Raw genomic sequence first — 17,608 nt, forward strand, 5'->3', positions numbered from 1 at the left:
TGACTCTTGACCTAAATGAGTGGTTTCATGTATGGCCTGTACAACCGCTGCCCCAATAGCTGCGGCACCACCACTCTTCATCTGGCAGTTGGATCCATCCCTCTTTAATCAGTTGCCCCCCTTCTGTCTGGAGAAAATCCTTTTCCTCCTTAGAGTAAGTGGGCACCAAGTCGGGTATCTGGGGAACCAGAGGAGCTGCAACTGCTGCTTGGTAGGGAGTAGACACTGCCTTATGAGCTGCTGAATCAGCCTGGGAATCTCCCAGAGCCACGGAGGGGTAGGCCTGCATATGTCCACAGCAGTGCATGTCTGCCACCCTCCAGGGCTTCCAGACTGCTTCTAGCAACTGCACAGTTTCATGTCGGTACTAAACTTTTCCCCCTGAATTTAACAGGCCTTTTTCTTTGTACAATGTTCCATATACTTGGAGAGTTAGAAAGGCATATCGGGAATCAGTGTAAATGTTTACAACCTTATCATTACTCAGTTCTATGGCTCGTGTCAGAGCAATGAGTTCAGCCTTCTGAGTCAAGGTACCCTGAGGCAGTGGCTTGGCCTCGATTACAGTGTCCGGAGTCACGACTGCATAGCCTGCAAACCTTTCCCCTCGTGGATTAACAAAACTGCTCCCATCCACATACAACTCCCAGTCTACTACCATCCATGGTTGATCCTGAAGATCGGGCCTGCTGGAATAAACTGAGTCCAATACTTCAACACAGTTGTGTTCCACTGGGCCTTCTGACACCGGGAGCAAAGTGGCAGAGTTTAAGGTGTTGCAGACCTCAATGGTGATGCAGGGATTTTCACATAGTAGGCTCTGGTATTTGGTTAGCCTAGCATTTGTTAACCAATGATGTCCTTTGGTATTCATTAGTCACTACTGCGTGAGGTGCCTTGATATTTAAGTTCTGCCCCAGAGTTAGCTTATCCTCTTCTTGTGCTAGCAGAGCAGTTGCTGCCAGGGCCCTTAAACATGGGGGCCATCCCTTGGAAACTCCGTCCAGCTGCTTGGAGAGATAAGCTACAGGCCTGGGCCAGGGTCCCACTGTTTATATTAGAACTCCAACTGCCATTTTTTTCTCTTTCTGCCACATATAAAGTGAAGGGCTTTGTTAAATCAGGCAGCCCCAAAGCCAGAGCTGATAGAAGTTTCACTTTCAGTTCCTGATAGGCCTGACACTATTGAGAGGGCTCCTTGTCTCCTTTGTCACATCGTATAGCAGTTTGGCCAATACCACGAAGTTTGGAATCCACAATCTACAGAAACCCACGGCTCCCAGGAACTCCCTCAACTGCCTCATAGACTTGGGTTCTGGCAGGTTGCAAATGACTTGTTTCCTTTCTGCTCCTAGGCTGCGCTCTTCCTGCCAGGTGGTGAACCCCAGATATCACACTTGCTGTTGGCAAATCTGGGCTTTCTTTTTAGACACTTTGTACCCACAGTCCTCCAGGTGCCGAAGTAAGGCATCGGTTCCTTTTGCCTACCCGACTGCCGTGGGATGTCCCAATAAAAGGTCATCAGCATATTGGAGCAGGACATAGCTTAAGTCCTTGGCTGGAAACTTCTGGAGGTCACGGGCCAGTGCCTCCCCAAAGATTGTGGGAGAGTTCTTGTGGGGGAGCCGGGTCCAGGTGTACTGGGTGGTTACACCTGTTTCTGGATTTTCTCATTGAAAGGCAAATAGTTTCTGACTGTCCGAGGCCAGCCTGATGCTAAAGAAAGCATCCTTTAAATCCAAGCAGGTGAACCAACTATCCTTCGCTGGCAATAATCCCAGCAGTGTGTATGGGTTAGGAACAGTTGGGTGCAAAGTCACTGTGGCCTGATTAATCAGGCACAAGTCCTGCACTGGCCTGTAGTCTTTGGTCCCTGGTTTAGGAACAGGCAAGAGGTGGGTATTCCATGGAGACTGGCAAGGAACTATAATTCCATAGTCCTTTAAGCGCTTTAGATGGACCTGAATGCCTTCTAGGGCCACAAGGGGAACTGGATATTGCTTTTGTCTAACCAGCTGAGCCCCAGTCTTGACCTCAATGAGCACAGAGGCCTCGACTGCCAGTCCTGGTGGATTGTCCTCTGCCCAGACCTTAGGCCATCGTTTTGCTAAGGCAGGTACTATCTCCCAATCTGGTTCGGTTAAGAAGAGCCTCCACTCTTCTTCATGAGAAACCCTGAGGGCCAATATGACTCCAGTTTTAGGCAACGCCAGCTGTAAAGTGCCACTCTCGGTGAAGGTGATGGTTGCTTATAGCTTACTGAGCAGATTCCTTCCTAGCAGGGGCAAAGAGCAATCAGGCATGTATAAGAACTGGTGAATTACCTCCTGCCGCCCCACCTCACAAGTCCGAGGCAAACAGAAAGACTGTTTCTCTGACGTCCTAGTAGCTCCAACAATATTGGTTGTTTCCTTTGATAGGGGGCTACAGAGATGGTTACCACCAAATATTCAGCACCTATGTCAACAAGGAAGTCATGTCCTTGCCCCCCACTGTCATCCTGACCATGAGCTTTTTCGGGGCAATTGAGCCCAGTCCCCTTCAGTCCAGTGGCCCTTCCATTAGATTGAACAGAGCTCCTTCAATTTTGTCTGAAGCCTTGGGCTTAGGATCTCCCTGTTTTCCTGTCAACTGGGGGCCATGTCTTTCCAGTGTCCCAGTTCCTTATAGTAAGCACACTGGTTACGCTGCAGGCATGGGCGATTAGACTGGGTAGCCTTCCAGGAGCCCCTCTTTCCCCGCCCTTTTGGGGGCACTTCTCTACTAGTGGCAGCTATGAAGTCAGCATTTCATCGAACTTGACGCTCGTTTTCTCTACGACTTTCTCTATGGCTTACTGCGTCTCTGTTCACAAACACCTGGTTAGCTATTTCCAATAACTGTGAAGTACTCATGCCCGCAAATCCTACCTGCTTCTGTAGCTTTCTCCTAATGTCTTCTGCACACTGACTGACTAATGCCATATTCACCACGTGTTGGTTTTCGGGACTCTCAGGATCGAAAGGAGTATACATGTGATAGGCTTCACATAGCCTTTCGTAGAACTGTGTCGGGCTTTCCTCTTTCCCTTGAATAACCTCAGAGACTTTACTGATGTTTGTAGCTTTCTGGGCTCTGTTTTTCAATCCTTCCAGTAAGGATTCTCTGTACCAGATTAGCCTTTGCATGCCCTCCGGGGTGTTTGGATCCCACTGGGGGGTCAGTCCCTGGTAGCTGGGCCCTGACATACTCTTGGGGGTTCTGGTAATCTGCTGGAACATGCTCCTCCAACCATTTAGAAGTGGCTTGGAGTACTCGCCGCCTTTCATCAGTGTTGAAAAGACACATAAGCAGCTGGTGGCAGTCAGCCCAAGTGGGGTTATGAGTCTGGACAGTAGTTTGCAGTAGGTCAATGAGAGCTTGTGGCTTCTCGGTATAAGACGGGGTATTATTTTTCCAGTTGATAAGATCAGCTGAGGTGAACAGTAGGTATGTGAAAACACATCTTTCTACCATGTGGCCATCCTAATCCGTTCCTGTATACCTCTCTCTCGTAAAGGCATCTGCACCCTTGACTTGGGTCACAGACATGCTGCTAGAGGGGGAGTTCCTCCCAGGAGGCGGGCAGCTATGGAAGGAGTCCCTCCACATTCTTTCTTGTCTACCCTGGGTGGGTTGGGGGTGTGCAATTCTAGTGGGGGTGCTGAGGTTTCAGGCCCAGGGGCAAGGACTTCTTCCTTCTGATAAGGGGGAGGTATCATTGGCAAAGGCTTTTCTGCCATTGGATCTGTCAGGACCTTCGGAGTCTGCGTCCCTCAGCGGATGATGTGGGGTTTTTCCCTAGCTGCCTGCCCCTTTGCCATCAGTATGGTTGGTTGCTGCTTGTTCTATCAGCCTCCGTGGAGGGTTTAGAACTAGCTGAAGCCATGAGTCCATTTACGGAAATTGATCAGGGTGTCCTGGCTTACATGTAACCTTATACCATACTTTGGAGACAAGAGACCTGTCTAGGCTTCCCTCTGAGGGCCAATCCAGCCCAGATGCTGGCCAGTCTACCTCACATAAGATCCTCAGCTTTCCTGGTGTCATAGTCACTCCATAATCCCCACTAAATCCCTTCTTGAAATTTTTCGGCACGGTCCCCAGAGGAGTAGGCTTGCTATGAGTGTGACCCATGTTTTTTGCACAGAAAACAGTACTCACAGGCAGTAAAGAGAGTCTTACTCCATCCTGTTTCTCCCACCCTACATGGTGTGACACACTCTCTTTCACCTTCACTTCAGGCTGGTAGAACAGTCTCCCTCTTGGGAGTGTTTCAGGCGCTGCTTGGCATTGGAGAGTTCGTTACTCCCCCCATAATACCTAGATTGCAAGGGCACCTCCTTCTAGCTGTATGCGGATTGCCCCTAATCCCAGCCGGCCCCACAATTTGCTTGGAGCTTACGGTTCCCTCTGACAGACCTGCCACTCTCACATTTCACAGCTAGTGAGTCCATTTGGACCCCTCCAATCACTCACACAGTCATTCACCTCTCACCACCAAATTGAAACCAGAAGCAAGACTTCCAAGGTTAGTTGCAGACAGAGAGCGAGCGAGTTCAGAAGTGCCGAATTCAACACGTGGGTGATCAGGGCACGCTTCCACCTAAAGAACGTGGGCAAGTTTCCCAGGACCGGTCCTACTGTGTTTCTGTCATCCAGACTGCCAGTGCCAGTTCCTTCCCGGTGTTCAGCCTCTGCATGGATCCGCCGTGGGGGCCTGCCTTGCCCAGCTCTGGCAAAGCGTTCCACCGGGGTGAATGCCTATCCAGGAGTGCTCTTAGGACCCGCACTGCCCAAGCGTGCTAGAGTCCCCCGCCAGGATGCCCCATAAGGCAAGGCAAACTGCCTAAGAGGTTGTCTCAGTTGTCTGCCAACTGCAATCGTTTCCCAGTCAGGGAACCAAGAAATGTAGCAGGACACACCGCTACAGACAAAACCTCTCAGACACCAGGTTTGTGAAGGAAGTGGCTTTTCATTCGGCTGGGAGTCTCAGCAGACTTGCATCTCAAGAACCGAGCTCCTCTGCCTAGAAAATCCTGGCCTCTTTTAAAGGTTCACAATCTTAGAGGGTACATGTGAGAGGGTCGTGATTGATGAGGTAAGCGAGGGATACATGACTTAGGTGGGGTCTAATCATGATTAAGCAAGAACAACGCCTTCTAGAAGGAATTCCTCCATACCATGCCTGGGATCTATAGACAGGATAGGAACTAGGGAGGAGGGTTTCATCTTTAACCTCCAGGTCTGGTTACTGGCACCAGTTTTGTCTCCTCCACTGACCTTGTACTTTCTATTTTCAACTTTTACTTCTCCTTAGTAATTATTTTAAATGTAAATAGATTAAACTTCCTAATCAAAATACATAGAATTGCTAAACGGGGTTTTTTTTTAAAGACCCAACTATATGGAGTCTACAAGAGACTCACTTTAAAATTAAGAATACACATAGGCTAAAAATGAAAGGATGCAAAAAAAGTATCCCATGCAAATGGTAACAAAAAGCACAGATGGCTATTCTTACATCAGACAAAAGAGATTTTAACTCAAAAACCGCCACAAGAGACAATGAAGAACATTATATAATGATAAAAGAGTCAATTAACCAGGAAGATATAGCAATTATAAATATATATGCACCCAAGATCAGAGCACCTAAATATATAAAACAACGAATGACAGAATTGAAGGAAGAAATAGACAACAGTAATAGTAGGAGATTTTAATACCCACTTTTAATAATGGATAGAACCTTCGTAGAAAAGATCAATAATGAAACAGAGGACCTGGCCAGGCGCAGTGGCTCACACCTGTAATCCCAATACTTTGGGGGACCAAGGCGGGTGGATCATCTGAGGTCAGGAGTTCGAGACCAGCCTGGTCAACATGGTGAAACCCCATGTCTACTAAAAATACACAATTAGCCAGGCTGTGTGGTGTGTTCCTGTAATCCCAGCTACTCGGGAGGCTAAGGAAGGAGAACCAGTTGAACCCAGGAGGTGGAGAGTGCAGTGAGCTGAGATTGTGCCATTGCACTCCAGCCTGGGCATCAAGAGTGAAACTCCATGAAAAGAAAGGAAAAGAAAAGAAACAGGACCTGAACAACACTATAGACCAAATGGACCTAAAACACACATACAGAACATTCCGCCCAACAGCAGCAGAACACACATTTGCATGAATGGAACATTCTCTAAGAGAACTCACAGGTTAGATCACAAAACAAGTCTTCACAAATCTAAGACAAGACACCAAGTATCTTTTCTGGCCATAATGAAATGAAATTAGAAATCAAGACAGGAAGAAAACTGGAAAATTCACAAGTATGTGAATTAAGTAACACATCCTTGAACAATCACTGGGTCAAATAAGAAATAAAAAAGGAATTTAGAAAATATCTCAAGACAAATGAAAACAACACCATGTACCAAAACTTATAGGATCCAGCAAAAACATTACTAAGAGGGAAGTGTATACAGGTAAATGCCTACATTAAAAAGGAATAAAGATTTCAAGTCAGCAGCCTAACTTTTACATCTTAAGGAACTAGAAAAGAAGAAAAAACAGAAGGAAGAAAATAATAGAGATTAAAGCAGAAACAACCAACATAAAAAACAGAAAACAATTTTTAAAAATCAAGAAAACTAAGAGTTGTTTTTGTGAAAATATCAACAAAATTGATAAGCCTTTAGCTAAACTGAGAAAAAGAGATATGAATCAAATAAAATTAGAAATGGAAGATGAGACATTATAGTTGATGCCACAGGAATAAGAAGGATTTTAAGAATCTACTATGAACAGTTATAGGCCAATACGTTGGATGGCATAGAAGAAACAAATAAATTCCTTTTAACACATAACCTTTAAGGCTGAAGTCATGAAAATTTCAAGAAAATCTGAGCAGACATAAGGGACTTGAATCAGTAATTAAAAACCTTCCAGCAAGGAAAACATAGGACCAGACAGCTTAACAACAGAGTTAAACTAAACATTTAAGAAATAATTAATACCAATCTTTTCACAATGTCTTCTTTAAAAGAAATGAGAAAACTTCAAAACTCATTCTTGAAGGTCAAAAACCCTGACACCAAAGCCAGACAAAGATACTACAAGAAAAGAAAACTACAGGCCAATATCTTTCATGAACCTAGATGCAAAAGAATGAAGGTAACTTCTTTACACTGTGAATGGGCAAAGAAATCCAGTGAGGCCAATGTTATCTATTTCATCTATATCAGTATTTCTTCACTTGTCTTGATATTAAGTAAGGGCTCAAGTGACTATGTGAAAACTTTGGTACAATTGTTGTGGCTGCAGTAAAACTACAACATACACACATAACCTCAAATAGATTCATTTTAAATGAAGAAAAGTAACAATATAGTTTATTTTAAAAAATACTTCAAAAACATTTTTCTTGATTAAATCTGTGGCCACTTCATTGTTCCTGCATCCCTAAAGCATTCTTAAAATTAATCAGTGAGGTTTCTTCCATCTAATTACATGAACTTTGTCGCATGATGTCACATGCTAGCTAACTGCATGAGTGGTGCAGCTGCTCGAATCAACCAAACATAAAAAATAGTGAAGTTATTATCAGAAGAGTGGTAGATAAGAATTCTGCTTTGCAAGTTGATGGAACTACACCAAAAGTCTTCTACTTAGAACAGGTACATTTTCTTTCTTTTTTTTTTTTTTTTCTTTTGAGATGGAGTCTCGCTTTGTTACCCAGACTAGAGCGCAGTGGTGTCATCTCGGCTGACTGCAACCTCCACCTCCTGGGTTCAAGCGATTCCCCTGCCTCAGCCTCCCGAGTATCTGGGACTACAGGCATGTGCCACCATGCTTGGCTAATTTTTGCAATTTTGGTAAAGATGGGGTCTCACCCTGGCCAGGCTGGTCTCGAACTCCTGAACCCAATGATCCACCTGCCTCAGCCTCCCAAAGTGCAGGGATTACAGGCATGAGCCACTGCACCCAGCCTGTTTTCTTTCTTTTAAAACGAGAATAAGGAGGCAAAATATTTGAGTGATAACAAATAACACAAAAGTACAACTCTTGGAGGAAAAAATCTGACATTTACCAACAATTTTGGGGAGGTGACACATCAACACTTAAATGATACAATCCATCACATGAATCTGTAACGTGTCTATGTCAGGCAGAACCTCTCCACATTTGGGGCAGGAATGAATTGGAATATTCCGCTGTTGCCGCCAGTCCCGGTCCTCAGCTCCTGAGAATAAGTATGAAATGAAATATCATTCCATTAGTTCTATTTTGCAGGCAGTTTTGTTTGTTTCACTTGAAGAACAGATGGTGAGCGTTAATATCAGTTCAACTTTGTATTCAATACATAGTGGGACATGAGCGCAGGTGTTTGGTCTTTAACTGAAGTCATCACGATGCATATAGAGAAAAATCTCTCCAAATGATACCTGCTTCCTTATTATTTTAGATTTTTTTTTTTTTTTTTTCTGAGACAGAGTCTTGCTCTGTCATCTAGGCTGGAGGGCAGTGGCGTGATCTCGGCTCACTGAAACCTCTGCCTCCTGGGTTCAAGTGATTCTCTTGCCTCAGCCTCCTAAGTAGCTGGGATTACAGGTTCATACCACCACACCCAGCTAATTTTTCTATTTTTAGTAGAGATAGGGTTTTGCCATGTTAGCCAGGCTGGTCTTGAACTCCTGACCTCGTGATCCGCCCACCTTGGCCTCCCAAAGTGCCAGGATTACAGGTGTGAGCCACTACACCTGGCCTATTTTAGAATTTTTAAATTTTCCTTCCTTCTTTCCTTTCCTCCTTTCCACTCCCTCCCTCCCTCCCTCCTTTCCTTCCTTTCTTCCTTCCTTTTTTTTACACATGGAGTCTTGCTCTGTCTCCCAGGCTAGAGTGCAGTGGCTCAATCATAGCTCACTACAGCCTCTCACTCCTGGGCTCCAGTAACCTCCTGCCTCAGCCTCCTGACCAGCTGGGACTATAGGCACATGCCACCACACCTGGCTAGTTTTTAAATTTTTTGTAAGGATGGGATCTCCCTATGTTGCCCAGGCTGATCTTAAACTCTTGGCCTCAACTGATCCTCCCGTCTCAGCCTCTCATATACTGGGATTACAGGTGCAGTGGTGCATTCCAGTTTCTACTTAGGTGAAAATACATGGTTTCAGTTCTAGGTACAGGACATTGCATGTTCTAGTGAACACTAGGATATTTGAGCAAAAAAAAGGGATGAATGAGGATATAAGCAAAAGAGGGAAGGAAAAAGAAATCCAGAACCCAGGAGAGGTTTCCTGGAACAAGGTATACCTTCCCAGAAGCAGAGGCAATCATCTCACTTGTTAGCAGATGCTTTTGAGTCCTCTGGGATGTATGAGAGACACTGCTGTGTGCTGGGAGACAGACATGATGGAAAAGCCAGGCGAGAGAAGTGGCAGCAGTGGCGTGACAAGGTGTCAGACACAAGTGTTCGGCCAGGTGAGGGTTAAGTGCAAGGGCATCCATGTGAGAAAGGGAAGGACCCCTGGTTTAGATCTTGGTACAGAAAGTCCTCCTAGATGAGACCAATTAACTAGAGAGGGGCATTGAGAATGAACAGGAGTTATCTAGGTAAAGTTAACAAGGAGGAATGACTGAAGAATGCACCCTGTCATTTCCCCCAGTTCTGGAGTTGTACTGAGGTTCAAGCCTCAATTAGACCATGTGTGAAATAAGCCCTGACTCTAGGTAGGTCTTGGTTCTATACAAACTGTGACTGATGCAGGACATTTTCTGGCTCCCATGCATCTCTCTGTTCCGACCTTTCTGGACCAATGCAAACCATCTTGGTTTTTTGCTCTCAGCCTAGACTTTGGCCTTCAAAATGTTTGTTTTGGGAGGCAACCTTTATTTGCTTCTAAGTATATTATTTGAATGTAGTAACGTGTATGAATATTTGAGATTGTGTTCAGCAGCCTTAAGAAGCATTTCTGAAGAGATATATATTGATCATAAAGTATGATTTCTAAAGCAGGGAGCTTTCTAATCACCACACTGCCAGAGACGAGGGGTCAGGATCCCGGGCTGCCTCTGCTGTCCCATTCCTAGCATAAACAGCGGCTCTAATACAACCCAGAGGACTCAAAAGTATCTGCTGAATAAATGAGACCATTGCCTCTGCTTCTAAGAAGGTACATTCTGTTCTAGCAGACCTCTTCTGGGAAGGTGGATCACTTGAGGTCAGGAGTTTGAGACCAGCCTGGCCAACATGACAAAACCCCGTCTCTACTGAAAATACAAAATTAGCTGGGTGTGGTGGTGTATGCCTGTAATCCCAGCTACTTGGGAGGCTGAGGCTGGAGAATTACTTGAACCTGGGAGGCAGAGGTTGCAGTGAGGCGAGATCATGCTACGGCACTCCAGCCTGGGCTATAGAGTAAGACTCCATCTCAAAAAAAAGAAAAAGAAAAATAATTTAAAGAACCAGTTTAACATGAAATTTCAGATGGCATCCTAAGGCCAAACTCTTCTTAGTGGCATTTCATTAACTTCTTTTTATTTTTTACTTTTTACCTATGTCAGTCATTGATCCTTTGAATTTTATTTATTTTTTTCATATCTAGAATCAAGGATAATACTTCCCTTTCAGTGATTTACTGTAAGACAGTGATTTTATTGTAAACTAGAGAACATTATTATTAGTGTATTAAAACCATGTAATAAATACAGCACCATACTTTTAAGACATTTCATGGATCAATTTCACTTGTGTTTGGGGGAATTAAAATCTAGATATATTACATAATTAAATAACAATCTATTCTATGCAGTAATGTGTAGTGGTCAGAGTCAGATACTTTGGATTCCACTTCCAATCTACCTTGAACTAGCTTCACCATCCTGGGCTATTTAACTCTGTCAAGTTTCATCTGACTTCTGTGAGGAGGCAGTAATACAAATCTCCTAGAATTTTGTGAGCTCAAATGAGACAAAATGTACAAAGTGAGATCAGCACAGTGCCCACACATAGTAAATGATCAATAAATGGTGACATTATAACATAACACCAGGTAGTGGGTGAAAATACTGTTCCAAGGGAGTGCATCATTGAATAAAGTGCTAGGCCACGCACAGTGGCTCATGCCCATAATCCCACAGATCACCTGGGGTCAGGAGTTCGAGACTTCTGGCCTGGCCAACATGGTGAAACCCTGTCTCTACTAAAAATACAAAAATTAGCCAGGCATGGCGGCATGCCCCTGTAGTCCCAGCTACTCAGGAGGCTGAGCCAGGAGAATCGCTTGAACCCAGGAGGCAGAGGTTGCAGTGATCCGTGATCACACCACTGCACTTCAGGCTGGGTAACAGAGTGGGACCCTGTCTCAAAATAAAAATAGAAATAAAAATATCTACCTAGAACACATAAACACCTATAAAACAGCAGATAATACTAACATATAGGAATAAAGTACTTTGGAAGTTTAGAGTGGAAACAGTTCATGGAGACGGAGTTTGAAATAGATTGTACAGATGGGGCAAGAGGTCACTGGAGAGAGACTGGAGGAAGACAGGAATATGCATAAGAAAAAGGCGTCTATGTGAAGGGCACTGCATAACAAAATACTTGCAAGCACAGGCTTAGGACAAGTTCAAGGGGAGTCTGGCTAATATCTGTATGAGAACACAGTAACATACGGCTTAAAAGTTTGGCTGCAGGCTGCACACAGTGGCTCACACCTGCAATCCCAGTACTTTGGGAGGCAGAGGCAGGCGGATCACCTGAGGTCAGGAGTTCAAGACTATCCTGGCCAACATGATGAAACCCCATCTCTATTAAAAATACAAAAATTAACTGGGCATGGTGGTGCACACCTGTAATTCCAGCCACTTGGGAGGCTGAGGAAGGAGAATCACTTGAACCTGGGAGATGGAAGTTGCAGTGAACCGAGATCTTGCCACTGTGCTCCAGCCTAGACAACAAAGTGAGACTCTGTCTCAATTAAAAAAAAAAAAAGGAAGAAAAAAAGTGTGGCTGTGTCAGGCACCCTCTGGCAGGGCGAAGAGTCTGAGTCTGGCCTGGATTCAGTGGGTAATGGATGGAGATGGGAGTGCTATGGAAATGAGACTGACGGGTGCTACATTTTTGGTGCCTTGATTTGGAATCCATTGTATAGAATGAAGTAGATTTTTTTCTTCAAGCATCTTTCTCATAAGGTAGCTATTTCCTGAAAATCCAGGATCACATGGGACTCACCTCTCTGAACAAGGTAAGCCTGCTGGTCAGCGTCACTTGTTCTCGCCCCGTGACGGCTCTGCATCTCCATCAAGGACTGCCTGCTGGGATGAAAAGCAACACTACATGTGACGTTCTACAACCCTGAAATGTGACAACATTAAGCAGACAGTCAACAGAAGCAGGGGAGAAAAAGAGTCAAACTACACCCCCAAGGTTCATAAAAAAATCCGAGTAACTTTAGTTTTAAATACTACTGGCACTAGGAGACTAAGTGGTGAAGTAAACAATTATGGTTAAAAACATCAGGAAATAACCAAACTGTCATCAACAGGAAACAGATTAGAAAGAAGTGGCATGTTTATAAATCAAAATACAGCAATGAAGTATAATACATTACATCTGCACATATCAACATAGAGCTCAAAATCACAACATTATATAAAGTAGGTTGCAGAACAATACCTATAGTGACCATTTTGCAACTTAAACACAGAGAAACCAATATTATCTTGTTTTGAGATATGATATAGGTGTGTGTGTAATATGTAAAAAGTATAAAACAGATGGGGAAGCTACCCACCAAATTCCGCACAGCAGGAGGTAAAGGAAGAAAGGAATACAATGATGAATGGGGAACAAAGGAAACTTCAACTCTTATCTACAACTCCCTTTTCTCCTTTCCTAAAAAAAATACTTGAAGCAAATAAAAGCAACTGTCAATGCAGGATGGAGTACATATTAGAGTTTGTTATTTTATTTTCTGTGTTTTGCTGTGTTTTAAAACTTCCTCAAAATAAATTTCTAAAAGTCAGAAGTAATTTTTGGCAGTATTTTTTAAAAGAATATTAAGGAATTTAAAGTGCTATGAATATTTCATCCATGACGATGGCAACAGAGGTCACTGGGACACGTAATGTTACTGTTTTTCAGCTTATCTAAAAGCAGAGAGCTTGATCAAACTCCCAGAGTCTCTGTCAAGCTTTCCTGTAAGACAAACTAAGTGTTGGGAACATGATCACGTGAAGCATAAGTGAAGCAATTGTTACTATTACTTATTTTTCAGACAGGGGCGCTCTGTCATCCAGGCTAGAGTGTAGTGGTGTGAACACAGCTCATTGCAGCCTCAGCCAACACAGAGCTGTTCTTATAGTTCAAATCAGAAATGTCTTTGAGCAGACACCCTCTTTTACAGCTAATGCTGATGTGAGCTCTGGGTCCTCCTGTCTCTTTTTCCTTACCTGCCTCCATCTTCAAAAACATCATTCTCTTTCAGCAGAACTGCCAGCTGCAATGCCAGTTGCTCCTTTTCCTCATGAATTTTCTCTCTCGCTGCTCTTTCAGCATGAAAATCAGAACAGTAGACTTCCATCTGTTAGAGGAAAAAAAGATACAGAAGTGAGTACCTAGAAGACTGTGGATTCTCTACAGTGCACCTGTTTATGTGGTGAGTAGGTAGTGCTGTATCCTTCCATAGCCCTTGTGAATCACAGATACATATTCCTGCTAGAAAACAGTATAATGGCCATGACTTTCCAAGTACATTCCAATAGTAGATACAAGCTGTGTTTATGTGTGTGCTTTAAACAACACAAATCCTGCAACTACACTGATGTAGGTGGCTTAAATACTGTAGGTACCATTAGTTCAGCAAAATTATGGACTTTTAGATAATAAACAATTCAGGATCAACTTAATATAGTTTATAAATGGCTTATTCATTCTGCCAGGTATATTTATGAAGGCTGGTCTTAAACTACATTTAAAAGGATAATCATCGGCCAAGGCAGGCGGATCACCTGAGGTCAGGAGTTCGAGACCAGCCTGGCCAACATGGTGAAACCCTGTCTTTAAAAAAAAAAGAAAAAGAAAAAATAAATAAATAAAAGGATAATCATCACAAATAGATGCTATTTATTAAAGTCCAAACATGGGGCCAGGTGTGGTGGTTCACGCCTGTAATCCCAGTACTGTGGGAGGCTGAGGCAGGTGGATCACCTGAAGTGAGGAGTTCAAGACTAGCCTGGCCAACATGGTGAAACCCCGTCTCTACTAAAAATACAAAATTAGCCTGGCATGGTGGCACATGCCTGTGATCCCAGCTGCTTGGGAGACTGAGAGAGGAGAATTGCTTGAACCCAGGAGGCGGAGGCTGCAGTGAGCTAAGATCACACCACTGCACTCCAGCCTGTGAAACGCCATCTCAAAAAGAAAAAAAAAATTCCAAACATTTGTGAGGTCCCATGTTGGGTGCTTTACATTTACTATCTTATTTTACCTTATGAAAAATGCTGAGAATATAAATTGCTATCCTCATTTTACAAACTTAATGCCTCTTAATGTTGGGGAAAATGTGGCCTGATAATCAGCACTTGAACCAGACAGAAGACCATTTCCCATGGACTTTTCCGTATTCAATCCACATCCCATGTGTGGTCACCAGCCTCCTAAAATGGCTCCAGTGATCCTCACCTCTTCCTATTCATCATCTTGTGTGTTTCCCTCCCACAATGAATAGGGCCAACCTGTGTAACCTCTAGAATATTGCAGAAGTGATGGTGTATGGCTTCTGAGACTAAGTCACAAAAGACACTGTTGTTCCTGCCTTGTTCTTTGTTGCTTTGGGGAAAGCCAGCTGCTATGACATGAGGGCTCCCAAGCATCCCTCTGGAAGGGACCACATGGTGAGGAACTGAGGCCTCCTGCTGACAGCCTGGGCAACATGGCAAAACCTCATCTCTACTAAAAATACAAAACAATAGCTGGGCATGGTGGCATGCACTTGTAGTTCCAGCTACTCAGGAGGCCAAAGCATGAGGATCACTTGAGCCCAGGAAGTTGAGGCTGCAGTGAACCATGATCATGCCACTGTACTCCAGCCTGGGTGACAGGAGTCAGACCCTGCCTCAAAAAAACAAAACAAAACAATACAACATTAGGCATTTTCGGAAGACAACTTGGTAATATTTATTGAACTGAAAAATGGACATAACTTATGATCCTACCATTCAATTTCTGTATCTTAATATAGATTCCACAAATGCACAAAGACATATAAGAATGTTCATTTTGGCATTCTTGCCAACAACAAAAATATTGGTACAACCAAATATCCACTAATGGAGAACTGGCTAAATCTATCGTGATGATACACACTTTGGAACATTATGTAAAAGTTAAAACATAAATTAACAAAATAAATAAATGATAAATAATATGAAGAGATGTCCATGCTACATCATGAATGAAAAAGTTGTAGTACAAAAGACATAACATGATCCCCTTTTTAATGAAGCCCAAAACCAAAATAAAAACAGAAGACATTTTGTTTTATAATGAGTAGCACTATTTATATAACTTAAAATAAATTTAAAATATTTCAGTACCTAATAATCCTAAAACTACCTCTGACATCTCTAGTTACTTAAAAAGAAAAAATATTGGTCCCTTTTTTTTTGTCATTTTACACCTCAGGAAGGATATATTCTCCTACATAAATTCTCCTCCATAAATTCTCCTCCATTCACTAATACTCCACTCGATAGTATCAAGAGTGGGCTGAAACAGTCGCAACAAGCCGATCTTACACAAATTCTTCCAGAGAACAGAAGAAGAGATGTACTTCAACTTGTTTTTATGAAGTCAGTATCAAAACCTGACAAGGACATTCATAAAAGGAAAATTCTAGGCCAATCTTACTCAAGGATATAGATTTTAAAATCCTATACAAAATATGAGCAAACCAAATCCAGCAATATATATTCAAGAGATGCAAAGTTTGTTTAATATTAAAAAATCAGGCCAGGCACAGTGGCTTATGCCTATAATCCTAGCATTTTAGGAAGATAAGATGGGAGAATTGAGCCCATGAGTTTGAGACCAGCCTGGGCAACATAGGGAGACCCTGTCTCTACAAGTAATTAAAAAACTAGCCAATGGTGTGCGCCTGTAGTCCCAGCTCCTCAGGAGGCCCAGGTGGGAAGATCACTTGAGCCTAGGAGGTCAAGGCTGTGGTGAGCTGTGATTGCGCCACTGCACTCCAGCGTGGGTGACAGAGTGAGACCCTGTCTTGAAAAAAATAAAAAAAATTGGCAGGGCACAGTGGCTCACTTCTGTAATTCCAGCACTTTGGGAGGCTGAGGTGAAAGAAGTGCTTGACCCCAGGAGTTCAAGACCAGTCTGGGCAACATGGTGAAACCCCATCTCTACAAAACAAACAAACAAAAAAATTAACCAGGTGTGGTGGTACACACCTGTGGTTCTAGCTACTTGGGAGGCTGCGGTGGGAGGATCACCTGAGCTCAGGGAGGTCGAGGCTGCAGAGAGCTGTGGTTGCACCATTGCACTCCAGCCTGGGTGACAGAGTGAGACCTTGTCTCTAAATAAATAAATAAAATCAATGTAATTTATCAGAATAACAAATTAAAGTTAAGAAGCATATAATTAACTGATTACAGCATTAAACAAGAGAAAACATGTCCCAAAGAAAATTCAACATTCAGTCAATATAATGATTTTAGGCAAAAAAGAAAAAAGAAGGAGATTTTCTTAATCTGATAAGTGATATCCACTAAAAGCCCAAGCATCACATACTTCATGATAAAATGTTGATAGCATTGTCTCTGAGACTAGGAGAAAGGCAAGCCTGCCTGCTAACTCTACTATTATACAATGTTGTAGTGGGGGGCGGGGGTCATAGTAAGTGCAATAAGAAAAAAAAAAAGAAATAAAAGACTAGAAAGGAAAAAATAAAACTATTATTATTCAAATAAGGTGATTATTAATGTACAGAGTTCAAAAGATTATTTAAAATTATTAGAATTAAAATGTGAGTTGAGAAAGTTTGCTGCATACAAAGTCAATATATGAAAATCAACTGCATATTTATATAACAGCAATCCTTAGGAAATAAAGTTTTTAAAAGTATTCCATTTATAACAATACCAAAAATATATAAAATATCTAGAAATACATCAGCAAAAAGATGAGCAAAACCTCCACAACAAGATGAAAAACATTACTGAGAACAGTTAAAGGAGATATCCCATGCTTGTAGATTAGAGGAGCCAGTATCATAAAGATGTTAATTCTCTCCAAATTGATCTATATATGTTCAATATTATTTCAATCAAAACTCCAGATTATTTTTGTGGAAAACACCAAGCACATTCTCGATTTCATATGAAAAGGAAAGGGAACGGAAAACCTATGTCCTCTTGAAAAATATTCAACAAAGAGGGACGACTTGCTCCATCAAATAAGACAGCATGGTACCAGGGCAAAGATACACAAGTAGACCAGTGAAATAGAACAAAATCCAGAAACAGACCCACGCATACATGGACACAAGTTACGACGAAGAGGGCAGCAGAGCACCTAAGA

At 42.8% G+C, this 17,608-nt stretch overlaps 1 protein-coding gene across 2 annotated transcripts in view; it reads right to left on the reverse strand.

The window, feature by feature from the left end:
- Positions 1-8,076: 8,076 nt before the first annotated feature.
- OPTN (optineurin) overlaps positions 8,077-17,608 on the reverse strand; it is a 34,181-nt gene continuing 24,649 nt past the window's right edge. The window contains exons 12-14 of one of the 2 annotated variants that reach the window (XM_012456007.3): positions 13,468-13,598; positions 12,248-12,330; positions 8,077-8,254 (exon numbers count right to left, since the gene is read on the reverse strand). In XM_012456007.3, coding sequence (XP_012311430.1) covers positions 8,133-8,254; positions 12,248-12,330; positions 13,468-13,598 — 336 coding nt within the window. In that variant the 3' untranslated portion in view covers positions 8,077-8,132. The remainder of the gene's footprint in view (positions 8,255-12,247; positions 12,331-13,467; positions 13,599-17,608) is intronic. The other variant, XM_012456008.3, reaches the window with a different exon arrangement.

The sequence above is a fragment of the Aotus nancymaae genome, unplaced genomic scaffold, assembly GCF_030222135.1.
Source record: "Aotus nancymaae isolate 86718 unplaced genomic scaffold, 86718_ANA_hifiasm-v0.15.2.pri h1tg000077l, whole genome shotgun sequence".
NCBI classification, from domain to species: Eukaryota; Metazoa; Chordata; class Mammalia; order Primates; family Aotidae; genus Aotus; species Aotus nancymaae.